This window comes from Myotis nattereri (assembly GCF_964212035.1).
Source record: "Myotis nattereri genome assembly, chromosome: 2".
In the NCBI taxonomy this organism is placed as follows: domain Eukaryota; kingdom Metazoa; phylum Chordata; class Mammalia; order Chiroptera; family Vespertilionidae; genus Myotis; species Myotis nattereri.
The window spans coordinates 170,499,663-170,527,023 of record NC_138076.1 but is presented as its reverse complement, the minus strand read 5'-3'; the positions used below and the strand labels follow the sequence as shown (position 1 = coordinate 170,527,023).

The 27,361-nt window shown below is 37.9% G+C and overlaps 1 protein-coding gene across 2 annotated transcripts in view; it reads right to left on the bottom strand.

The window, feature by feature from the left end:
* The window catches only part of NELL2 (neural EGFL like 2), a 327,688-nt gene that overhangs the window by 169,557 nt on the left and 130,770 nt on the right, over nucleotides 1-27,361 (bottom strand). For both annotated transcript variants that reach the window (XM_081083919.1, XM_081083918.1), the window contains exons 11-13: nucleotides 14,343-14,434; nucleotides 11,012-11,114; nucleotides 1,636-1,764 (exon numbers count right to left, since the gene is read on the bottom strand). In XM_081083919.1, the coding sequence (XP_080940045.1) occupies nucleotides 1,636-1,764; nucleotides 11,012-11,114; nucleotides 14,343-14,434 (324 nt within the window). The remainder of the gene's footprint in view (nucleotides 1-1,635; nucleotides 1,765-11,011; nucleotides 11,115-14,342; nucleotides 14,435-27,361) is intronic.

Here is a 27,361-nt window from a genome sequence, read left to right as displayed (position 1 = left end):
ACTTATTCACCATTTTCCATCTAGTCCTAGAAAAATGGTTGGGGTACAGTAAGTGGGTGCTCACTAAGTACTTATTACATGAGGTGAATATAGTTAACAACAACAAAAGCAGCAGCTTAAAATAAAAAATAATTATCATAAAAGTAAGTTTCAAAAAGAGGTATCACATGAATTTGTATCATGTGGTTTCATATTATACATATTAACAGTATAGTGGGGCTTATTACATATTAGAACTCTTAAATATTGTAATTAAAATACATTATTTTACTAAGTAACTTTAAATACATTTCTTATATATAACCTTTCAAAATGAAGAATTTTAAATAAATCTTCATTATGAATGGGGAAGGAAAGCCATATGTCCTTCCTTAGGCAAAAAAGGAATAGTCTATTTAGAACTGAGTCAGAAGTATTTAAAGCAGTGATGGCGAACCTATGACATGCGTGTCAGAGGTGACACGCGAACTCATTTTTTTGGTTGATTTTTCTTTGTTAAATGGCATTTAAATATATAAAATAAATATCAAAAATATAAGTCTTTGTTTTATTATGGTTGCAAATATCAAAAAATTTCTATATGTGACACGGAACCAGAGTTAAGTTAGAGTTTTTCAAAATGCTGACACGCTGAGCTCAAAAGGTTTGCCATCACTGATTTAAAGGAATACTTTGGAGAAAAATGTCAATTTAACAAATAAACACTGACTTTTAAGGCAAGAAAAAAAATCTACTGAAAGATATAGGAAACAATAGAAATTGGTTTCCCAACAGCCAATAAATCACTGTGTAGCTAAGCAAAGGTTAAATGTTTATACTTGGGAGGTTTTCCATCTCCAAGGACCACTGGCACATTTTTGACATTTGGAAAGGGCAAGTCTAGAACACTCCAAAGGCCCAGACCCACTGTATCAGTGTTCTTCATTTCAAGACCCACTGGCTAGGCACACAGTTAATGAGAATGATTCACATCTGTGCCTCGGGCAAATCATAAATTACTCCATCTCATGCACTTCTAGATACTTCATGAATAGTTAAAGCCACAGTATTTATAAATGCCAAGGACTTCCTCACTGTATTTGGATTGTTTCCATGAGAGAATAAACTACCTTGGGTATTAGTTGAGATTTTTAAAAATAACGAGGGAACCATTTATTCCATTGGAGCTATTTACTAAATACCACAAAGCATCAGTGCAACTACTGAGATTACTTACGTTAGCAAACAGAAATAGCAGTGGGCACTTTATCTTCTGGTTAATTGATTGCCTTTGTTACACAACATTGTCTGGAAAAATCTGCCCACAATTCTAACGGCAAGCCACAGTTATCATGTGTCAATATGTGAACTACCTGAACATCTAATTATGAAGAAAAAAAGAAGGCAATTTCACAGTGGGAGTATTGTTCTCATTAAAGAAACCAGCCATATTAACTTATTAGTCTGACATATAGCAGATAGCTGAAAAACGTTAATTTGAAAGATAAATTACTTTTAGCTGATTAATATGCTTCAAATTAAATTCACCACTTTTAATGGGCCCATCAACTTGGCAACCTGGGAAATTAATAAATTTGGCATGCAGTAATCTTAGGAAACTTATCCATCTGAGCTACAAATCGTCACCAGGATTACCTTCACAGTAGGCGTTGTCCTCTCGAAGGGCCCTAAAACCATCTCGACAGCTGCAGACGGCCCTGTCATTCAGATTTCTGCAGACAGAATTCTCCATGCAGTTATGCCTTTCAGAACAAAAGTCATAACCTACAAGAAAAAAGGAACTTATGGAGGCAAATGAACCATGACAAAGCCAATAAACCCCGTCTACTTCATAATTCCTTTTGATTTAGAAGCAATCTTTCCCCACATGATTTTTAAAGTAATATCTTTATCCAGTGTTTACAGAACCACGTGCTATGTGTACTAAAAACTTTTTCTTTTTGTGTAAACTCAATTAATTCCTATTTCAAGTTAATCTATGTCTGTTTCAGTCTTTGTAAATGCTACCTAGTCCCTAATATTCTAATAACAGTCCTCCATTACCTGCAACAAAGATTCTTAGAGTCCAAAATGTAGATATACAGCACAGGAGATAATACAGTGAGAAAGTGATCTGAGAACTGGTGTTGGAACATTATTAGTAACTATGGATAATAAAATTCAAGTCAGGCCGAAACCGGTTTGGCTCAGTGAATAGAGCGTCGGCTTGCGGACTGAAAGGTCCCAGGTTCGATTCCGGTCAAGGGCATGTACCTGGGTTGCGGGCACATCCCCCAGTGGGAGATGTGCAGGAGGCAGCTGATCGATGTTCCTCTCTCATCAATGTTTCTAACTCTCTATCTCTCTCCCTTCCTCTCTGTGAAAAATCAATAAAATATATTAAAAAAAAAGAAAATAAAATTCAAGTCAGATGAAATGGGTACACTGTGTATTTAAGAAATGAAACAGCCAGCCAGTATCCTTAAAAAAAAAATCAAAGCTTATTTAAAAATGAAAATTATACCACTTCAATCTAATTTTCTCTCAAAATCTGCCAGGCAAAATATGTCCACTCAAAAGAAGAAGAAAGTTTTTATGAATTACAAAGATTTCACAGATTCCAGAGTCTTTATGAGAAGAAAGAAAAATGGAAAATTTTATAAACAGTGACACCAATCATGTGCAATTTCTGAGGATCTCCTTTTCCTGTGTGAATCCCTTGTTCAAAAATAATCTGAGATGCTGAAATGAAAAGCTTGAACACTGGAATCCATACTTAATGGAAATTACATGATTATACATCATTCAAACAATTTTCAAATCGCCTGATGCATAAGTTATCTCTCTAGTTATACATTGTTTAATGAATGACAATTTCAGTTCATGTATAAAAGACTAGAATATATTGCATGTAACTAGAATAAACTCACCTGCCTACAGCCAAGAAAAGACTTTTACATGAGCAAATCATGAAGATGGAAGTTCTAAACAGACTCACCTTATTTGTAATCAAATTACCATAAAACGCAGTGATTCAGTAAAAAGGTGGATTAAGCTATACTACAGCCAACAGGTATATCTGGTACAGCAAAAAGGTTGCTGTGCATTCTGATTAGTTGGTATCCATAATGACTAAATATCACCCAGAATTAAAACATATCCTTAAAGATGACCCAAAAAATACAGTAGTCCCCCCCTTATCCTGGGAGAGATATGTTCAAAGCCCTCCCAGTTGATGACTAAATCCGCGGAATAGTATCAAACCCTATACATCATATGTTCATATGTTTTTTTCTTATATATACACACTCATGATGAAGTTTAATTTAAAAATTAGGTACAGTAAGGGATTAACAACAACAATAAAATAGAACAATTATAACATATAACATTTACTGTAATAAAAGTTATGTGAATGGCTTTGGGGCCATTATTAAGTAAAATAAGGGTTACTTGAACACAAGCACAGCAATACCAGGTCTGTTGATTTCCTAACCAAGACAGCTACCAAGGGATTAACAGGCGGGTAATGTGTACAGTGTGTGTGTGTGTGTGTGTGTGTGTGTGTGTGCGCATGCGCGCTTGTGCACTGTACAAAGGGCTGATCCATGTCCCAGGCAGGACATAGCAGGGTGGATTGAGATTTCGTCATGCTACATAGAATGCTGTGCAATTTAAAATTTATGAATTGCTTATTTTTGGAATTTCCCATTTAATATTTTTGGACTGCTGTTGACCCCAGGTATCCAAAACCATGGATAAGGAGGGACTACTGTATATAGTGAATCACAGTATTGAAATCACTTGCCAAGATTCTTCACAATATAAATCCTTATGATTAAAACATTTAGAAGTAGAAAGTTCATTTTTAAGGGAAAAAAATTTTCTTATAGGGTCTTTTTATTACCTTCTTCTTTAAATAGTTAAATTGAAACCATATTTCTTAAAATATGCTCCATTGCCTTTTTACAATGCCTGAGGGGGAATAATTTCAAATAAAAAAAGTCATCTCCATTCACTATCCCAATAGTTCATCATATCATCAACCTAAAATGAAAAGTCTCCAAGAAATCACTTCATGTTTATTCTAAATTAAAACAAAGACACAAAAACGAAACAAAACAAAAACTGCCCCACTCCTTAGACACACAGAGAATTAGGACACTGTCTTCCAACACAGTGCTAAACTGTGCATACTTTTACTGCAATGTTTCAATAACTTGTAGAGGGCTGGGACTAGGAACAGGTACAGTTCCTAATATATTTAGATTTTTCTCTCATAAGTTTATATTTTTTCAAAACTATCTTTCCATTTCTCACTTTGCTGCATTTTCTCTTCTCCCATATTTCAGATTCTACCCAATCTATTACAGACCATTCCTGTTCTGTCTAAGTAATGGCGAGACCCTTCATGTCAGCATCAAATATTGTGCACAGCCTCACCATACAGTGTCTAATTGCTACAAGATGACAACTATAAGTGTGATGCTACTTTCACTGTTGGGTTTAGTTAGGGAGTGCTTTAGCTTTTATCAGAGAGTGTATTTTTTTTTTATTAATCCAGAGACTTGAAAACTGAAAATTTCATCAATAAAATTCAAATTTACTCTAGACAATGTCAGATAGCTATTTTGATTTATTCTCTCAACAAATAAATTCACTGACTATATAATGGATTTCAGCAAGGAAGAGAGAGGGAGAGAGAGAAACATCAATGATGAGAGAGAATCATTGATTGACTGCCTCCTGTACACCCCCTACTGGGGATCCAGCCTGCAACCTGGGCACGTGCCCTTGACCAGAATTGAACCAAGGACCCTTCAATCCACAGGCCAATGCTCTATCCACTGAGCCAAACAAGCTAGGCTGGGAAACCTGGATTTACTTGTATATCTACCACTTACTGGCTGTGTCAATTAGCCATGCAAGTTAATTAACCTTCCTAAAACCTTCAGTTTTTCTCACCTGTAAAATTAGGATAATATCTTCCTCTCAAAAATGTAAGATTCAAATGAGATCATCTATGTAAAAGCATAATAGTATGGTATTTGTTAATAATTAAAGCAATTAGGATATTACTAATAAGCCATAAAACAAATCTGTTGAGATACATATCACAGAAGAAAATTCAAATATTAGTTATAAATGGATGGATCAATAATATAATACAATCTAGCCTTTCTTTCATTTCTTCCTTTGGATTTTAACATCAAAGATACCAAGTTTTCTATTCCTTTTGTAAGCTTTTCAAATGGAGTTCTGTGTCTTTTATTAAATGTAGTTTTATGAAATATTAGCATGCATTTCTGTGTAACTGGATAAAAAGGGAAGGGTGAATACAAAAGACTATAAGAACAATATAGACATAACAAAGGTTATACTTAATAATCAGGAGAAAGATAATCCACTGATTTTGAAGTGAATATTTGTTGGCTTCAGGCATCTATTCATCCTTTTCAGAAAATAAAATCAAGCTAGTCGTACTCTGGAAGAGCCTGTGTGCGCATAAGGAAATGGCCTCTGCTGCCCCACAGGATAAGGCATTCTTCAGGCCTGGCAACAGCAATTTCTCCAGGTCTGGGCACAAGATCCAGTCCAGGCTAATAAAGACAGAGGAAACTCAATTCTGGGTCTTTTGTCCAACTCATGAGCATATTGAACTTTTCTGCTGCTTACTTAAGTATCATCATGATGTGAGCCTGAGAATGTCAGGGGTCTACCTGAGAACACAAAGAGCCTAAAGATAAAGCCACCTCTGAGTAGACAGACTGAGAGATGCATCTAGAGAAAGGGGTGGGATTGCAATCTGATTCAAGCTGCTTACTGGGGCCACGTGTTCCACTGTTGGTTTAAGTCAGTTGGAGTAGGTGTTCTATCTTTTGCACCTCAAAGAATACAAACTTATTTAGGTATTATTTGCAAGACAATGGATAATCCTGATTTTTCCCAAAGTTTGATTCATATGCCTGGATGATGTGTTGTGCGTTTTGTTTTGTTTTTAACTTAAATTTTATTTTTCAATTACAGTGCATTCAATATTCTTGTATTCATTTCATGAGTACAGGATTGTGGTTGGAAAAATCATATATATTAGAAAGTGATCCCCCTGATATTTCCAATACTCACCCAGCCCCATACATAATTATTGCAGTATTATTTACCTACATTCCCTATGCTGTGCTGTACATCCCTGTGGCTATATTGTAACTACCAATTTGTACTTTTAATCTCTTCACTTTTTTTCACCCAGTTCCTCAACACCCTTCCCCTCTGGCAACCATCAGTGTGTTCTCTGTTGGATGAACCTTTTTTAAAAGTACTAATGGCAATGGATTTCTTTTCATGTGTATAAGAAATACATGAATCTAATAGCAAACAATCCCATTATTTCCTGGATACCATTTCTTAGGAATGAAACTAAAGTTTTAAACAATGACTAATAACTGATATAAAAAACTAACTAAATGCTATTGGTAACATAAAGATAATAAGAATCCGAAAGGTGTGATTGAATAATGTGGGAAGCTGTGAGTTATCCAGAAGTTGGGAGAGAACAATCTACACCCCCTCAGCCTTCTGCATATCAATGTTCCTCCTACTTATAATTATAAGTCACAGTGAAGTCAATGCCAAATTAAAGTGGGGTATCCAGTGAAAAGCTGGAGGTGCTGCACATAGAGAAAGGGGCTGCTCAGGGAGGAAGAGGAAAACGCAGATATGAAAACTGTATCACATTAAGTTACAGTCCCACATCAAGTCTGCACTGCTTCTGAGATGATACTATAGAAGATAGCCAACTGCCGGGTACCTAGAAAACAGCCTTGGCTGGATTTGAGTTGGTGCCTGGAGATTTGGAGCCTCATTTCAGTGCACAGCTTGGCTTCCAGTCACTGGCAGAGCCTAGTGGGAAGGTCAAGACTTTAATCTCCTGCTCTGCCCTCAGGGAATACTGACTAACTCTTGCTGAACAAGTGTCTCAGGTGTGAGCACAGCATCTTTAGCACTAGGCAGAGAGGCCTGGAAACCGGAGGCCAATTTCATTACAAATGAATTTGTCACAGCGTGTAAGTGTAGGAGTTGACTCAAAATGTAAGCCTAGAGAACTTGTCCTTTTTTTTAGTTTAAAAGTCAGAGAATGCCAGGAGAATTCAGTTGGTTGTATATTTGAAGTCAGAAATAGAAGCAACCTTTATTATAAATTGCGCTGTTTCAAGAAGGGCTAACTTGTCCAATTTCAGTTCCAGTATTATCTAAGCCAGTGGTTCTTAATTCTGGCTGCTTAAGAGAATTTATCAGATTTTTTTTTTAATGGTGATACCAAGACTCCATTTCATCCCTATTATATAAGAATCTTAGGTGGTGGGGGTATACTAATAGGTCACAGAATATTTTGTCATTGTGCTTTGAGTGTGCTGTGTGAACACATTAACTTTTAAAACTATAAACAATTTAAATACAATAATTTTTTAAACATTTAATCACCTTTATTTATTGTTTGTTTGTTTGTTTGTTTTTGTTAATCCTTGCCGGGAGCCGGTCCATCCTTGCTGTTTCAAAGGACCTGGCATATATGGCATACTGTTCTTAAAATGTTTGCTCACCTTCTTGGCACTATGTGTTTTAACCAAGGTCTTCTCTCTGAGAAAGGTTGTTTCCCCAGGTAGGGATTTTCCCCTGAAGTTAGGGAGGGAATAAAACCCCTCAACTAAGTGCCAGGCAGGTAATTAATCACTTTAACTATGAACAATCATGCTTAAGCTACATAATCTTTACTCCCTGGAATGGAGATAAGAAACGCCCTAACCTTTGGAATAGAGATTGATAGGATTGAATCAACTGGTATAAATACAGATGTAAGAAGACAACTAGAGACAGAACTTAGAAGACAGAACCAAGAGAGACAGAACCTACACACAGAACCTAGAGACAGAACCTAGCGAGAGAACATGGCAAAAGATCCTGGACAGAAACTGGCCACAGAACCTAGAGACAGAACCTAGCGAGAGAACATGGCTGAAGAACCTAGAGACAGAACCTGGCTACAGAACCTGGATAGAACATGGCAAGAGAACCTGACTAGAACCTGGTGACTGAACCTGGCTGGAGAACCTGGAGAACCTGGCTTGAGAACCTAGCAAGAGAACATGGACACAGAACCTGGCTGGAGATCCTAACCAGAACTTCGCTGGAGAGCCTGACCAGAACTTGGCTAGAGATCCTGGCTAGGCTGCTGATCAACTGAACGCTGCCTCTGTGTTGTTCCTTCTTCACCGACTCTGTCCACACCTTTGGGAAACCCTGGACCTGCTGGGGTTGGACCCCAGCAAATCCTCACCTGAGGATATTTTCCATTGATTTTTACAGAGAATGGAAGAAAGAGGGAAAGACAGAGAGAAACATCGATGTGGGAGAAACACATCAATTGGTTGCCTCCTGAAAGAGCTTCACCAGGGCCCCAGCAAGGGAGGAGCCTGCAACCAAGGTATATGCCCTTGACCAGACTCGAACCTGGGACCCTTTGGTCATCCTTAGGCTGATGCTCTATCCACTGAGCCAAACCGGCTAGGGCTAAATATAACAATTTTTGTAGCTATGTTTTTCATTTTCTAACTTGCTTTTTTAATTTTATATCATGGCTCTTTTAAAAAGAAATGGATGTGACTGGAGCTTCTCTTGACATCTCAAAGGCCCTATCTCAGGTTCTTATTCAAATCCCATCCTAGCCCACCTTGGCTAATTTTTATACTATTTACCTCTCTAGTATCCTCCACTCTACCAGTGTGGATTAAAGGTAGCCACACAATTTCAGCACTCCTATCGTGGCTAGCTCCGTTCCACTTCCCCTTAAACCTGGGCTGTCCTGTGACTACTCTGACCAATGAAATATGGGAGAAGTGCTGCTGTTTTAATTCTAGACCTAACCTCTAAGAGCCAACAGTCGCCATTTAAGAAGTCTGACTACTGTTCTACTGGAGAGACCATAGGGAGAAGTCCTGAGATCATGTGGGAAGGAAAGAGTTCTTCTGGCTGTGCCCAGATTTCCTGCCATCGCTACTGACATGCCCAGCATATAGTGAGGCCATCTAGAATCTTCCACCCCAGCCCCGCTTCCAGCAGAGTGACCTTAGTGAACACCATGTGGAGCAGAAGAATGTCCTGGCCAACCCCTCTCTGAAGTCCTGACCCACAATATTGTGAGATATAATAAAAGGGGTGTTTGTTTTAAGCCACTGAGCTTTGGGGGTCACTTTTTTATGCAGCAACAGGTAACTACGTGAATGTGGTCCCACAGACCAGTAGTAGCATCACCCGGGAGCTTATTACAAATGCAGATTCTTGGGCTCGACCCCAGACCTACGGGTCACGATATGCATGTTAATAACATCCCTAGGTTATTTGCATGTACATTTCAGCTTGAAAAGCACTGGGATAGCTCCTATAACTGTCCAGTTCCCAAATCAAGTGACTGGAATGAGCTCTTGATTCATATCAAATGTCACACATGCTCTGTGCAAGGCACCAGTTAGGTGCTGGGAGGATGAAACTTTTAATGACCCTTCTTGTTTGTCCATTTGGCTACACTCCTTTTTTGGTAGTGTCCCTTCATTGCTGAGAGCTACTCTTAAAGTTCCTTGAAGGGCAAACCAAGTCTTAAACAACTTTGAAATTCCCAAAGAGCCTTTCAGAGAATTGAGGTTTTAAAACTCATAATTGAATGGATGGAGGAAGAAAATAAAAAGAAAAAACTGCACCACCCTGCTAAAAATGGGAAGGGGGTATCTTATGTCTATTTTTAATAGATTAGGTTAAAAGGAAACAAAATGGCATGTTACTTTTTTACTTTTTTCTGTTTAAGATTTCCTTTGCATTAGCATAAAGCCCATTCCTTATTCAATCAAGTGTTAGTAGCTCACTGAGAGCAGTTTGCTATATAGTGCCAACTACAGGAGCTCTTAACACCAACTATATCCCGTATTAGGTTTGAGGCATTAAGGATATAGAGGTGAATATAAAGACCCAGCCCTGCCCTCAAGGTGCATAGTCCAATGAAGGAAATGGATTCACAAACATAAAATTTCAAGATAATACAGGAAGGTACATATAATTTGATAATTGGTAGGAATCATAAAAAGTTCCATATAATCAATTCATTAGTGTAATACTTGAATCTACAGTAGAATATCTAGTGTAGGAATCATTAGTAGGCCTAACCGGTTTGGCTCAGTGGATAGAGCATTGGCCTGCGGACTCAAGCGTCCCAGGTTTGGTTCCTGTTGGGGGCATGTACCTTGGTTGCGGGCACATACCCAGTGGGGAGTGTGCGGGAGGCAGCTGATCGATGTTTCTCTGTCATCGATGTTTCTAACTCTCTATCCCTATCCCTTCCTCTCTGTAAAAAACCAATAAAATATATTTTTAAAAAAAGAATCATTAGTAATGGGGAACTCTCTTCCTCCTAAGGTGTCCCATTGCATATCTGAATAGTGTAAAATTCACTGTTTTCTTATATTGAACTAAAAATCCAAATCCCTTCTACTTATCAGTCCTAGGCCATTCATCACAGAAGCAACGCAAAACATGTCTAATGGCCTCTCTCTCCTTGGTGGCATAGACGCCCATGAGTGAAGAGAATGGAAATGATAAGAGCGGGATCTGAAGTAAGCAGATGGGAATCATGCTGAGTAAATTAAAAGAACAAACTGAAGAGAAGCAAACACACAAACATAAAATGAGTCAGCACCGTTGTGTAAATTTCTTCGGCAGTGTCATGCTGAAACAGACCAGGGCACAGAGGGAAGTTTAGAGACCCAGGGCCTGAGACAGGTGAGTAGAAAGCACTCTGATTTTACTCAGTTACTATAATAACTACCTCATGACTATCTACTGTGTGCCAAATCAGGAACGCATTTAGGGAAATACTACTAGTCTTTAGAAATAACTTGCTTATAAAAATGTGTCTTTCATCTCGGTTAAAAAAGCCTCCTAGGGTGACGCATACACATAAACCTTCTTTACAAAAAAGTCGTCTTACCTTTACAAACCTTGCAACAGCTATGAGACAAGGTGATCTGCTGAGACTCTGGACAATCCAAAGCTGGACAGCCTGAACTCTCAACCAGCTTCATGGTCTGCTCCTGTTAGACAACAGAAAATAAATGCTTCCGACTTCTGAATTAGGACTTCCTGAGAAGTTTTCAGATCCAGTATCTGGAAGGGCTCTTCTGATAGAAAACAAAAATTTTCATTCTGAGAACCGCTGCATAGGCCACAGGCTCATTAATGATCTTAAACCACAAGGGGAAAGCCTTTGAAATGGACAATCAGCGCTTGGAAAGCACTTTAAAATGAATACTGCCGTCATGCCTACAATATGCCAAACATGATCATTTTTCAGGGTAATCCTGAAAAATTCTGCAGGTTTTACAACACATTTGCACATCCAGATGACAATGTGGCAAAGACACAGCTTGAATCAGATCAACAGCTCACTGAAAATAAATAAATAAATAAAAACTGAGCTTTTTAACATTCTCATTTTAAATTTTTCTAAACTGTTGTAAGGAGATTCTCACAGGTGTCTCTGTGGAGGACTATTGGTGGTCTCCCAACAAAACTATAAGGGGAATGATGGCCTGATTCATATCTCCTGAGAATGAATGCCTAGAATATCTCCTGACATGTATTTGGTATTCAAAAAAAACTTCCTTAAAGAGATGAATAAATCAATGTCTTATTACAGTACTAGCAATCAAAGTAGGTAAAATCCTTCTCAAGGAGAAACCAAAATACAAAATACTTTTCTGATAAATGTATCAGCCCTGCTCTCAAAGCAAACATTTGGCTTCTATACTGTCAGTCTCTAACCTCTGAAAAACTGGGTCATTAACAATGTTATATTATGCTTATTGGTGCATAAGTAATAAAATAACTGTTGAAACTTGCAGGCGTACACTTAATACTGTTCAACAGACTAGATTTTTAGTTATCATTTCTGTAAGAACTGCGTTTATGGGAGAAGTATTCATTTCAACATCTCCCTCTTCCCGGTTTATGTATGAAAAAGATCTTCAAATCATAATCTCTTATCAAGAAAGTAGCAGGCCCAGCCAGTGTGGCTCAGTAGTTGAGCATCAATCTTTGAACCAGGAGGTCATGGTTAGATTCCTTTCCTCTCTGAAATCAATAAGAAATATTAAAAAAAAGAAAGTGGCAGGACATGTATATACAGTGGAGTCAAATGCTAGTCTTCCTTTGACTTGACAGCAATATCCATTCTGATAATGTTATTTCCAGAACCACAGTGTTTTTCTGTGTTACCCATACTCCCAGGACACATTTTCAAGGCCACAAAAGTGACAGCAAAGGAACAAAGAAGGATTAGACTTGACAGCCCAGAAAATGGAAGCATAAGAGAGCTGCCAATTATGTAGAGGTGTAAATACAGAAGCCAAGGGACCTGAGGGAAAAGAAACAATGGAAGTCCTTACTGTTCAGAATTTAGTCAAGAACTACAAAAGCTTATGATAATCTGGCATAGCTGTGCTGTATAATCAATAGCCACCAGCTCCACAGAGCTCTTGAACACTGCAAATGCAGTAAAATTTACACAAGATTTTGAAGACTTAGCATGACAAAATAATGTAAAATATTTCATTAAGAGTGCTATATAGATTACATGTTAAAATAATATTTGATATATGAAGTTAAATATAGAAAATTTAGCCCAATAGAAATTACCTTTGTTATTCGTATCATATTTCCATTGGACAGCACAGCATTAGAGGGTAGGAAATGGTGCCTTTTGTTTGAGCAAATAAAATATTTACTAAGCACCCAGAGTTGTCTATAAAGACTTCTCACTAAACCAATTTAAAATTAAAGCATTTTATAGCTATTTTAAAATCAACTATCCCAGTAAATTTCTAAACCACAATGATTAGTATTAGGAAACACAATGGTCAGATAAAAAGAATACACACACCCACACACATTAGGTAGAAAACTTCAGTCACCCTTGAGAATTTTAAATTTAGAGCTGATATTTCAAAGTTAGAGTTTACCATTAGAAGCCAGCTGATGAATGTTTTCCACTTTCCTTAAAGTGACTTTCCTCTGATTCTATTTTCTCAATTTGGAGTCACTGTACCTTCCTCCAATTCTTACTGTATAGTGGGACCTATTCCACTCAAAACAGCACTGGGATAGGAATGCTGACAGAGAGCCGGGCCCCCTTGAAATACAGGTCAGTAATCCATGCTAACAGTCTTCCTATGCGTCAGCTCCCACATCAGAGGAGATCCCATTCAAAACCAAAGGAGTAGCTAGAATACTTTACAATGAGCATGAAGAAAGCAGAGCTTTCATATTCTAGAAATCAAATCTGTCACAGTCTTGCCTCATTATGTCTCCTCTTGCTTATCCCAAAAGTCTTTCAACTTAAGATGCCTGAAGTATGTAGTTGGCTTTTTTATATTCAATTATCTTGGCAAAATTCTTAGGATTTTCCTTTCCCCAACATTTAAAACTCATAAATGTTTGCCGTTTATTGGTGGTGCCAGCATGGTAAATCATTTAACTTAAATTTCTACATAACCTATACGTACTAAATCATCCCCAAAACTCATGTATGGGAGGCATTTAAAAAGGAAAATTAAAATTCAAATAGAAATGAAACCCTAAAGCAGAAACTTTATATATAGACAGTTTCCTTCAGGTAGAATGTGGCTTGAAATACATTATTGTCAAGAAATATAACATTATAGTTTATAAAAGGCAAATATGAAGTGTTCTGAAACAGTTTTTCAATGAGCAGATCAAGAAGCAGAGTTAAAAAGAATTGAATTTGCTTCAGAAGCATACTTCAAGAGGCCAAGGCAGTAAATTTTAAAATAATTCCCTTTCAAATCTTGTAAGATGTTCCTCCCAAAGGGATTAAGATTAATATCAGCCTCATCTCCATCCAACAGCTAATTCTTTTTAGGTAATTTTTATGTTTTGTTTTTAATTAGATTGAGTGATATTTCTTACAAGGGTCAAAACCTCAAGTGACAACGGGCTGTCTATCTTTAGCTACATTTTCTTCAAAACAGAAAATAAGGAGCTCATTTGAATTTAGAAAATATAAGATAACTTCATAAAACTTTAATTTTACAAAAAAGCATTTTTATATATTGGTAAAAATATTTTACAACTATTAATTTACATGTTTGCAAAATAATGGGAATTTCAATATATTTGAACTCTATATCTTAAATTTTCCCTTAGATGTTTTAAAGGTATCACAAGGGTGAGGTTTTAAGGAAACATTAACTGTGTTTGTATAACTGAAATAGTTTTGAAAAACTCGTGAAAAGTTTTCTTACCTTGCACTCATAGAGAACACATACTCCGGACGAGGAATAGACTGTATGTCTTTCTCCTTCAAAGTAGGTTCGCCCTTGAAATTGGCATATTGCTTTGGGGGAAAAAATACATACATATTTATTTCTTATTTTTCATTGAGAAAAATAGTTTCCAAGTGTTCAGATTATTCCGCAACAATAGTTTTCTGTTCTCCTGCCTTTCCACGGTGTTTGAGTAAGTATACACCTAAATTCAATCTAACATAAGGCACATGCAGGGTCGAGTTACCATCATGCCCTTTGAGTTCAGAGAGTAAAATAAGGGACAGAAAGGGTAAGTGGCAATGGCAATGGCAAGTCAGAATTAGACTCTGAGAAAGGAATGCCCATAAACAGACTCTCAGCCAATCATCTGCCGCTAGATGATGTCTCACATATTGGGATATTAAGCGGGTGCATAGGGTGGCTCCAAATCAAGGTCAACACAAATATGAGGAAAGAGAACCTCATTTTTTATATACCATTATAGAACTTTCAAACAGAAAATTCAAAAGAAGCTGTATTAATTTCAGCACATGCATGTATATGTCATGTCATGGGTTGGTATTATTTTATGTTTAAGGACATATGGGTTAGGGCACCCTATCTAGGATGTTGAATCTGGGCCTGCCTTGCTTCCATCACAATTAAATGCAATTTTGGAAGAGTACTTCACATTCATTCGATGGGGAAAACATCAATTTAATTAGTGAAAATGTATAGAAAGTGTCTAATAATTCTTTGAGACTTTCAAAACATTTACTTAAAATTCATACAAGTGTTTAGCAAAGGGAAATTGTGTGCTTGTTTTGAAAGGAATGCTTCACACTACCCAGGTTTACTCCTCACCATAACGGAGACAGATTTTCCCTGAAGCCATTGAGGCTTAACCTTCAGTATCAGTCTCTGGCTTAGACCCCTTCTAAGACTCTGAACTAACTGTTGTTTTTCTCTAAAAGGATGACAGTCAGCATTGTAGAGGCTTGGAAGCCCTACAACACCCCCATCACCTCAAGCTAATTATTTCAAAAGACCAGTGGAAATGATGACAGGAAAAGATTCTGTTAGCCCTATGTACCAAATTCAATGTTCACTTTTAAAATTCTAGTATGTTAACCCTATGTACAAAATTCAATGTTCACTTTTAACTACATGAATTTTACTAAGTCAATGTGTATATTTCCTTTAAATTTCATTGTAAGACTAGAAGGAAGGTTTTTTATCTTCAGAATTTATATATCCCCATGACTTTTAAAGTATCAAGTTGCACAGCATAATTTTAATACAGAAATTAGACATACTTTCTATTAATAACATTAAATATAAATATATATGGTACTATAAATATTCATATTTAAAGCATAAACCAACTTTCACCTTTGCTGAAAATTAACTGATTATTTATGCACACTTACATAATGGAAAGCATGCATATTTTTTAAATGTCATCCTACAACCAATCTCCTTACTCAGCTTTTATTAATAATTTCACTATACAATATGTATCACTGGCGAATTGATCTTAAAATTTTGGAGCGCGCTGGAAAAGAATGCAACTCACATGCATAAGTTATACTACTTAAAAACTGGCTGAAGCTTGCTCACTCATGAATATTCAACATAAAACTACAGATTTGTCAGCTGCATACTATCTGTCATGTGAATAAATAGCATGTGCATTTACTTAATGAACCTGATTATAAAATATATCTCTCCAACATGTAATTTTTAAGTGTGCTTTTTTTCTCTTTTCTTATGAGATTCAGTAACCTCAAAATGCCAAGATCTGGCATGTGTTCAATTACACCTAATAAGTAGCACAATTTATAAGATAATGAGAACAAATAAAACTTTCGTACTCCCATTCAGCAACTGCCATTCAAAGATTTCTAAGCCTATTATATGACTTGATAACTGCAGCCTATTTAAGTCCAAGGGTATGTTGAAGGAAAAAACGGATGCTCCAAGCCTTTCTCAGAGCAGAGGGGAGAGGAAGTCCTGTAAGAAACACAAGGGTAAGTTCTCCTCATACAAAGTCTTATGATAATTTAATATTCAAGCAGAGCAGATGGACCGACTGTTAGAAACTCTTAATTCAAAAGATTCAAATAGGCAACTTGTGGGACGATAGGGCACCAAATGGAGCTTGGCAGAGGGAGGAAGCACAAAAACAAACGAGATCACAATTGCTTCATATCCTTCCAAGCAATGAGCACAAACAGGGTGAACTTGGCTCAGGGAGAACCAAAGTGAGTGGTTTTTGTCTTGAACTCAGAAAATCTATAATCTTTCCTAAAAATACTACAAAAAATCCTGAAAATGCCACTAGGATGGCCTTAGGACTTAGGAGTAGATTGAAGGGGCAAAAGTCATATTTATTTATTAATACATTTAACAGACCTGTGCTGAGCTCCCACTATGGTTTGGTAGCCAGATGAATGATCAATATTAAGATAAGTGCATTTTATGCACTTTATATATGTTTTACTTTGATTTTAGGAATATGGAAAGAAATGCATATTCTTATGTTCAAGGGAAGTAATAACAATAATAATAATTTATGGGGGGGGGGGGAAGATGAATGGGGCTGACTCAGGCCCTCACTCTGCAGTAGGACAGACAGGCTCATGCACAACTGACTACAACGAAAGCCGGACTGAAGTGCTATAACTGAGAAACTCATCAATTCCAATGTTAGCACAGGAGGCTGAGTGGTGAACTTCTAAGAGGGGACAACTAGCAAAGGGTAAGGCAACAAATAAAAGCTGGTGCAGCCAGACTCTGCCAAGTGGGAAGTCATCTTCACCCTCGGGCTAAGGAACAAGGAAAGGAAATGGTTTTACTGGAGCCCGATGTGAGCCAGTCACGAAGGAGAGGCTGCTGAGTGAGAGCGTGATCATGCGACACTCAGCTACTGCCAGAAATACAGGCTGGTGCAGCGAAGGAGCAGGGAAGAGACATGGCCAACTCTCTCTCCTGCCTCTCCTCCTGCTTTCCAATTTCCTGCTTGTGCCTTCCATTGGCAAACCCTATCCAATGCCAGCTGGCAGGGAGACCAGGGTGATGCAGTCTGCAGAAATCTGGCTCCTGGGGCACGGACCTGGGAAGAGAAGGAGGTGAGGGAAGAATAACCAGCACAGGTGGCTGTCATATAAATTCACTTGAAAGCATGAAGAGAGGTCCGGTTTACAGGAATAGGTGGTTTTGAAGGACATGAGAGAGTGCAACACAGAACAAATACTTTTTAAGAGAAAAAAAATGGAGACATTAAAAAAAATGCAAATTCACTGTAAGGAACCAGAGATTTTCAAAATGAGGTAGGCCAAAGGCAAGAGGAAGGAACTGAGAGCAAGTGTCCAAACAGGAAGGAACGCAGGGTAGGCCTACTATCCGATTTTAACCAAGGCCCCTGCAAGTATGACGAACAAAGCCTCAGAGATAATAATAATCACATGGCTACCACAATGTCTGCGAGAAAGTCTCTAAAATTCCCTAACGGAAATGGACTTGCCTGCTGACCTTTTTCTAGTAGAGTATAAAGCAAGGGTGGGGAACATACAGCCTGTAGGCCATAAAAGGCCTGCAAAATCATTTGACCTGGTCCTGCCAAGGCATTAGGGGTGAGTTAATTAAATGTTTGACCAACTATAGCTGGCTAATTTTTAAATAGATAACTTTATATGATCTGCAAGTCCTATATAATAAAAGCCTAATATGCTAAGCGTCTGGTCGTCCAGTCGTTTGTTCAACCAATCAAAGCATAATATGCCAAGGATATGCTAAGGCCGCTCAACCACTTGCTATGACATGCACTGACTGCCAGGGGGCAGACAGTCGACTGGTAGGTTAGCTTGCTGCTGGGGTCTGCCAATCGGAACTGAGCGAGTTGGGCTGGACACGCCTTGGAGTCCTCCCGTGGTCCCTCCCGTATCCCCCCCCACCGCCCCCCCCCCCAGCCCTGATCATGCACCAATTGGGTCCCTCAGCCTGGCCTGCACCCTCTCACAATCCGGAACCCCTTGGGAGATTTTGGGGTGATGATTTCACCTCAATCCCTCTTAACACAGGAGCTTCCCCCTGGTGGTTAGTGTGTTCCCACAGGGGGAGTGCCACTCAGCCAGAAGCTGGGCTCACAGGGGTGGCAGGAGCCTCTCCCGCCTCCACAGCAGTACAAAGGATGTCAAACTAAGCCTTCAGTCGGACATCCCCTGAGGGTTCCCAGACTGTGAGAGGGCACAGGCCAGGCTGAGAGACTCTCCCCTGTCCCTCCGCTGAGTGCATGAATTTTGTGTACTGGGCCTCTGGTGATGTTATAAATATCCAAACGGCCCTTGGCAGAAAAATGGTTCCCCACCCCTGGTATAAAGTAAAAGAAATCAATTCTCCAACCAAAAAACAAACAAACAAAAAATCGTTTTGCTGTACTGAGTTCTTTAATGTAATTGCATTCACATGTTCATAGTCAAAGGCTTCCCCAGGTCGGATGCTCAAGTGTTTGCGTGTGTGCATATACACACTACATTTCCGATATAATTCTGGATTCCTATACCCCAAATCATTTACCAGCTTAAAGAAGAACTCTATCAACTAGGCTACATTTTTAAACATCTATGTTTAAATTATTTATTAAATATAGTGCATGTATATATTATATATGTATTTTAAGATATGAAATTTCTAGGAAAATAATCATGAAATACAGGTCTATCACTTTACAGACAAAGAAGGTAGGCCCTGTGAAATCAGACTAACCCATACAACTATATCTACTCTTAAATTTTTAATATGCCCATCTGGTGTGGCTTAGTGGTTGAGCATTAACCTGTGAACCAGGAGGTCGAGGTTTGATTCCTGGTCAGGGCACATGCATGGGTTGTGAGCTCAATCCCAGTGGGAGGCATGCAGGAGGCAGCCAATCAATGATTTTCTCTCATCATTGATGTTTCTATCTCTCTCCCTCTCCCTTCATCTCTGAAATAATAAAAATATTTTTTAAAAAAATTATTAATATTAATCAATGTTAAATGCACATTTACTGTGACTGTGATAAATGATGCTGCTTGTATAACTCCAGGGGGTACCATTCATATCCTGGTCTATGGGAATTATGGCACCCAGAGCTGTCCAGTGCACGGACTCTTTGCCATAGGTGGGGGCATATTTAGAACTTGGGGAAATTCAGTAGGATGACATAACAATTGGCATATGTATTTAACTGGGGCTATATTCAACATCACTAGTTTCATAGTTACTAGCGCTATAATTAAGAAAGACTCTGCAAAAGCAATTAATGTAAAGTATTTTCACTTCATTTCCCTCCCGTTTTAACTTTCAGGTAGAATTAGAAAGACAGGAAATGGTATAGATGCAAATCTGAAAGTCATCACTTGTAAAAAAAAAAGTGAAAAGTAATTTATAGTGCAGATTGAGAAACAGGTAAGTGACAGAAGCCAGTAAAATTCAAAACACCCTAAATTACACATTAAAATCCAGATTTACTGGTTATCGATGCACAATCAGAAAATGCAGATCCCTCTAATGAGATTTCAATCAACTTCTACAAAACACTGTAGAAAGAAATATCCAAATCTATAGAAAAATATGTTAGAATATAAAAGCAAAAGGACATCATATTATATTTCACTTCAAAACATTTCCTCAGTACATATGTAACTTTTCCTTTTTATCACTGGATTGAAAAACCATTTGTCAACTTTAAACTTCCCAATTGGTATCAACACTTTTAAAAATGATCCAACATAAAATTAAAAGTTATAGATACTAAGAACAAAATCAGTTATAATTCACATAGGTGGGAAAGGAGATTTGTGGTTCCTTTAAAATTATATTTGAAAACACTAGGTATCAGAGATCTATTTTTTAAAGATAAAAATATTTTTATTTCAGAGAGGGAGAGAGAGATAGAAACATCAGTGATGAAAGAGAATCATTGACCAGCTGCCTCCTGCATGTCCCCCACCAGGATCGGGCCCACAACCCAAGCATGTTCCCTTGACCGAATTGAACCCGGGACCCTTCAGTCAATAGGCCAATGCTCTATCCACTGACCCAAACCAGCTAGGGTGGTATCAGAGATCTTTAAATTGTTTAAGCCATCTGTAAAGGCAGAATTGTATTTAGTAGTAGCTTTTTTATGGTGCTCTTTGAAATTTTAATTTCCTCTGGGAGAGCTCTTAAACATCCCAGGTACAATAGTAGTTATTTCATTCTAAGCCAACATGATATTTGAGAGTGACTGATACACAAATCAAAGCTGTTGGATGAGAAAATATCTCATTAACTGTAAATATGCATATTCATATTTATATTTTAGCTTTTTAAAATGCACAAAAAAATGCATTCACAAGGGAGCCTAAAATTCTGTGGAGTTAAACAAAAAAGCAATCTAAAAGTGTTTTGATATTACTAAAGATTCCAAATAAACTGTGCTGCATTTATCCAGCCCATAATCTTTTTTGTAATATGGACTCACTTGGAGTCAACTGTTAACAATTTGGTTGTAATAAAAGTCTTGAGCACTAGCAGCTATAAATTAATTTGTCCCTCTTCTACAATGCTTACATCTCTTTTAGGGCACTCAACACATTTGCCTTTTCTCTAGGGAGTTGTACATTTTTTAAAATCTTCCTACATAAAAACAGGAACAGCGAGTGTCTTCATCTCTGGATCTTACACAGCACCCGGCATGAACTCTAAAGGTTTGTTCCTTTTTTTTTTTTTTTCAGTTCTCTTCCAGCATCCTGTTTGATGAAAAGCCTGAAAACAATTCAACTGGACCTCTCTGAAATTCACATTTTCCTCTAAATATGCCCTTATCCTTTGATCTTGCTTCTTATGATAAAGGTTCTCTAAATTGGGTCTCCCAGAAACACTTTGCCCTTTCGGTAATTTGGCAGCTTACCTTCCACTGCAGTAGAGCGGAAGCGCCTGAATGTGAGCAGGTTTGTCTACCGGTGAGTGAAAAAAAAAAAAGAAAGAAAAGTAGCTGGCTACCATTTATAGCAGTAACTAGCTAACAGGAATAACAAGAGAGCATGTACAACGGAAATAGGCTTGGACCATCCGATGCAAAGCCTCCTTCCTCCACATAAAACCAATTTTTTGAAGTCGGTGCTATTTAAAGTGATCAAGATTTCAGATTACTTAAATAATACACAAATTCATTAATCATACATTATCACTTCCTTTAACAAGAATCTCATTCATTTCGGGGGAATTTCGTTGTTTGCAAAACTAATATTAGAGTTTAGGAAATGAGATCATGAAAGTAGACGCACAACTCTCTTTTCTCTTTTCTTTATATATCATGCCCTTGGACTTCTGAAGGACCTACCCACGAATACGTCTCCTAGGGGATCTTAATTTAGGTCAGTGAACTATTCTTCCAAAAAGAGAAACGGCCCTGGAACACCATAAATCTAGCAGGAGTGGGGGGTTAGGAGGCAAACGACAAAAATAACTTCCAGGATAGAACAAAAGCAAAAATTCTACCACCCTGTCCAGATCAGCCTCTGGGTTACAGGGGCTATATATCCAGGGGACACAAGAACTGGATATTCAAAGGATAGGAGCAGAAAGGCTAAGTTTACTAGTATAGCTGGAGGAAAGAAGAATCCAGTGCTCTCGCCCCAAATTTAATTTTATCCATTTAAATTGCGACTAAGTATTATTCTGAAATTCTTTTCATTGAGCTACCTTTCCATCACTGGCTTTAGTGTTGATCCTGGCTTAGATAGCATAGAATGATGTCTCTAAAAAAGACACTGTAATCAACTCATTTAATCTCCTGGGGAAAAGAAAAATAAATTTAATAAGTGGAGGTAAAGACTTGGAGAAAGATACAGTATTCATGTTCATACATGAATACCATTGAAAGTGACAGAACATGAACACAACATGAGGTGACAGGTTTTATCACTTTAAAAGAAAACATAACATGTAATATAATAAGGAAACGTTCACACGTTGTCAGTTTCAAAGCCAGGGCTGGAATTCATCTGACAGTCTTTCCATGTATCTTTCCTCACCACTGAAAATCCAATGAACTCAGGCAAAACTTGAACACCTAACCTTTGGTTTAATTTTGTGGAACAGTTTCCAAAACAGCTGGCACCTTTCAGACACCCCCCCCCCCAATATTACAGTGAAGGAGGTATTGAGCATAGAAAGGTTTTGTAAATTGTAAAGCATGATTCTTTTCATTGTAAACCAGACATTAGTGCTCCATTAAGAGATAACAAGTAAAAACCCTGAAACAGTAATTGCACTGGTTTAAAACAGCCTCTGATGTTTGGGCAAAACAAAGGGGGAAAGAATTGCGGGGGTAGCTGTCTCAGGAGGACGTATTTTAAATGCAGTTTCCGAAGAGGTATATGAATAACTCCTTGCATTATGCCATGCATCTGAGCCAAGGGAAGAGAAGCAGCACAGGCTAAAGGGAGCCAGATCCATGCAGAACAAGACATGTAGAAGGCACAGCACGCTGAGGACAGAGGCGGGCAGAGGGAGCAGCAGGGGGTGGACAATTTTTAAAGTATGGTTGAGAGGGAGCAAGAGAAAGGAAAGCACAGAGAAAATGATCTCCTCGAGACGTGCAGCGAGAGCAGCAACATCTGGTGGAAATGAGAAGCACTAGTGATAACGTTCTGCCCACCAGCCACTGTCCTGGGAAGGCGCCTCCTGCCTTCGGGGAGAATTCAGCCTAGCTCAGGAAACACGAACACTAACCAGGCCACTAACTGCAGCCTGCTCAGAAGCAGCGTTGAAACAGGGAGGAAAGCAACGTCTCGCAAGGGTGGAACTGGAAATGCATGAAGATGAGGAGCATTTGAACATGGCACTGAAGGAGATTTGAATGAGAGAAAGATGACTCATGATATATTCAGATAACAGAATCAGATAGTGATCATAATAACGTACTTAGTGCCTGTTCCTAATGAACATCTAGTCAGGATCCCTGTATAAACTGGAACTGATTTATTATAACTGATTTCCTATCCAATGTATATGCTCCCAACCTATTGGACCAACAGTTCTCAACTGTGGATTTATATTACAAGAACTTGAGGAACATTTAAAACTCTACCCCCCCACTTGCATGCCAGATAAATTAATAAGATTCCTGAGGGTGGGACCTGTGACTCTTTTTAAAAGCTGTCCAGGTACAGCTAAGCTTGAAAACTATTTTACTGTGCAAGAGAATAAGGAACTAGGAAAAGAGAAAAATACAATTAACATTTAAATGGGGACAATCACATAGATATTCAGTAAGAAGCCTTTTTATCCTGTTTTCTGGAGAGGTATTTGACCCATTGCTTGAAAAAAATCAGTTAAAGTGAGAAGTCATAGACAGCAATAAATATGTACTGTAAACATTTTAATTAAAAACACAAATCACACACATTCAACAATGTTCTGAAGTAGAACACTTTTCCTTAATGCAGATTCTTTGTGCTTCACTAGTCTTGATTAAATAAATAAAACTTACAAAGTGTTGTCTACAATTTCTAATGTTTTGTTTTTTATTTAAGCAATCTGAAGAGGGATGGTCCTAATACTGTTTCCTTCCACAACATTTTACCATTGTCTTACTGACATCTAATTCAAGAACATATATTTTTAGCAGTTTGAGTTTATCAGCTTTTCTCAAAGCACTCAATTTTTATTTTATTTTTAAGAAGTATTTCTTTTTACACACACAGAGTCAGAGAGAGAAAAGTCATGGACCCTGTAAGACTGGAGATTGAAACTCATTAACTATAGCTGTGTTGTATTGTGGGACAAAATATTTGTTAAAATACATCACTTTTCCCTATTTTCAAATGATTTTCCCTCTGTGGGGCCAATTAAGTAAAATTTTCTACAGCTATGCTAAATAAAACATTGAGGTTAAAATGTTAAACACATTAAGTCTGGAAATTAAGAATTAAATTATCCCAAACTTAACATTTCTCATAGTAATCAGTCAAAATTTGATCACATTCCTTCCAAAAGTCTCTGGAATTAAGAAGTGAAAGGGTTTCCCATAATCTTTCTGACCTTCAAAGATACTACCATATAAATTGCTGTATTTCTTCTCACCTCCATTTATAAAGAAGAAAATTATGGAAGTGTTCATTCTCATCTTCTCAATGAATACTCAGTAGCTACGGTATGCCATACACTGCGCCCAGCACTGGGATTGCAGCAGTGACCAGGCAGATATGGACCGCGCCCTCACAGAATCTACAATGTAGAGGAGGATTCAAGGATAGCCTACCAGGCAAATAAACAATAATTGCAGATAACACTAAGTAAAGAAAACAGGCAAAAATCTGAGTACTGAATAACTTCCAGGACATTTTAGATTTGATCAGGGAACACTTCGGGTTGCTCAGGGACTACCTCTCTGAGGAGATGAAATTTTAGCTGAGACCAAACTTAAGAGTAGCTAATATGAAAAGAATGATGGGGGAAAACTTCAATAAATGGTGGAAATTAGCTTGGCTTAAGTTTTACATTTAGGTTTATGATCCATTTTAAATGTGTAGATTGGTGTTTTTATGAGTTCCAGAAAATTCTCAGCCATCTTCCTCCCCTCTCATTTTGGGACTCTCATTTAAACATTCTCCTATACCTTCCCTGTCTCTTTTTCTGCCACTTCAGTATCTTCCTTCTTTTAAAAAAATTTTTTTTCTTCTGACCTTTGGATATTTCTCATGACCTATTTTTCAGTTCACTAGTTCTCTATGTATCTCTGCCTACTCTGTTATTTAATTCATCTGTTGAGGCTATATTTTATTTCCATTTATCGTATTTTCATTTCTAAAGTTTCTGTTCCTTTTTATCAAATTAGCTATTTTACGTTTTCTGATTGCCTGAAGATGAACCCAGACTTACCTTATTATTTCTTCAAACATAATAAGCAGACTTGTGTGTACTATATTAAGTATTGCTTCATTTTAACCTGACATCTTTGCTCTCTGTCTCTTTTGTTTGTTGTTTCAGGCTTCATGTCCTGGCAACACAGCCTTTTGGAAGTTCAATTTGTTGTGATGAGGGTCATCTTATATATTTGTTTGGGCCTTTATTTCTGCCCCCTTTCTGCGCTAAGACCACCCCAACCACCAAAAAAAAAAAAAAGAAAACTCAAATTTTCCAAGAATGAACACAATTCCTCACAGCAAGGTAGCTTCACTGCTTGTTTATTTCACTGTGCTCTCTTCTTTGGGTTTCTCTTCATTTTTGGTCTGGTAATATCTTGCCATTTTGTTCAACTGCTTGATGTCTTTGATTTTTTAAATATTTTTATTCTCCTTTCTTACTTTCAAAAAAGGTTGATTCAAATAACTTAGACTTCCTTTAACCAGAATAGAAAATTCCATTCTCAGCTTTCATCTTTTGTGTGTGTGTTTACTTTCACTTTTTAATTGATTAAAAATAAAGTAGTATAAATGCTCTGCTGAACACTGATGTTCAGATTAATCCTATATAATAAAAGCTTAATATGCAAATCGACTGAATGGCAGAATGACCAGTCAGCAGGGGCGGGGATGGCAAGCGGGCAGCACCAGGCCAGCCAAGGCAGGTGCCAGTGGGCAAAAGGAGGGGATGGATATCGGGGGCGGCGACTGGCGGCAGTGGGGAGATGGGGGCTGGAGCCAGCAGCTCACCAGCCAAAGCCGTCCCCTATCAGCCCACTGGTTGCCTCCTGCGGGGAGCAGGCCTAAGCCATCAGTTGGACAACCCCTGAGGGCTCCCAGACTGCGAGAGGGCACAGGCCAGGCTGAGGGACCCCCAGAGTGCACAAACTTTCGGGCACCAGGCCTCTAGTCAGTAATAAAAATCTAAGTCAAGCAAATTAAAAACAAGCACTCAAGGAAATAAATAGATGATAGATATGGAAAAATAGATATATAAAGGAAGGAAGGAAGCAGGCAACTCTATTAAGGGCTGCTAAAACAAAAACAAAAAAGCTATTGAATTTATTGGCGTGACATTGGTTAATAAAATTATACAGGTTTCAGATGTACAATTCTATAATACATCAACTGTATATTGTAGTATATTGTATTGTGTGGTCACTACCCCAAGTGAATTCTCCTTCCATCACCATTTATCCCCTTTTACCCTCTTCCACCTTCCCCTACAGTCCTTTCCCTCTGGAAAGCACTATATTATTGCCTTTCTGTGTGAGTTGTGGGTTTTTGGGTTTGTTTGTTTTTTTGCTTAATCCCTTCACCTTTTTCACTGAGTCCCTCCAACACCCCTCACCTCTGACAGCTGTCAGTCTCTTTTCTGTATCTTGAGTCTGTTTCTATTTTTTTTGCTAGTTTATTTTTTTCCATTAGATTCCACATATAAGTGAAATCATATGTTATTTGTCTTTCAGGAACTGGCGTATTTCACTTAGCATAATACTCTCCAGGTCCACCCATGCCACCGCCAAAGGTAAGATGTCTTTTTTTTTTTTTTTTTTTTTTTTTTAAGGCCGAGTAGTATTCCATTGTGTAAATGTACCACAGCTTTTGTATTCACTTAGCTACTGATGGGTACTTGGACTGCTTCCAAATCTTGTCTATTGTACATAACACTGCAGCAAACATAGGGTGCACTATTCTTCTGAATTAGTGTTTCGGGTTTCTTTGGATATATTCCCAGAAGTGGAATTGCTGGGTCATAGGCCATTTCATTTTTAATTTTTTTGAAGTAACTCCACCTGATTTCCATAGTGGCTGCACTAATCTGCATTCCCACCAACAGTGCCCGATTGTTCCCTTTTCTCCACATTCTTACCAACAGCTGTTGAGTTATTGGTGACAGCCATTCTGACGGGTGTGAGGTGATATCTCATTGTGGTTTTAATTTGCATTTCTCTGATGATTAGTGATGTTGAGCATCTTTTCATATGTCTGTTGGCCATCTGTATGTTCTTTTTGGAGAAGTGTCTATTCAGGTACTTTGCCCATTTTTAATTGGATTGTTTGGGGGTTTTTTTGTGT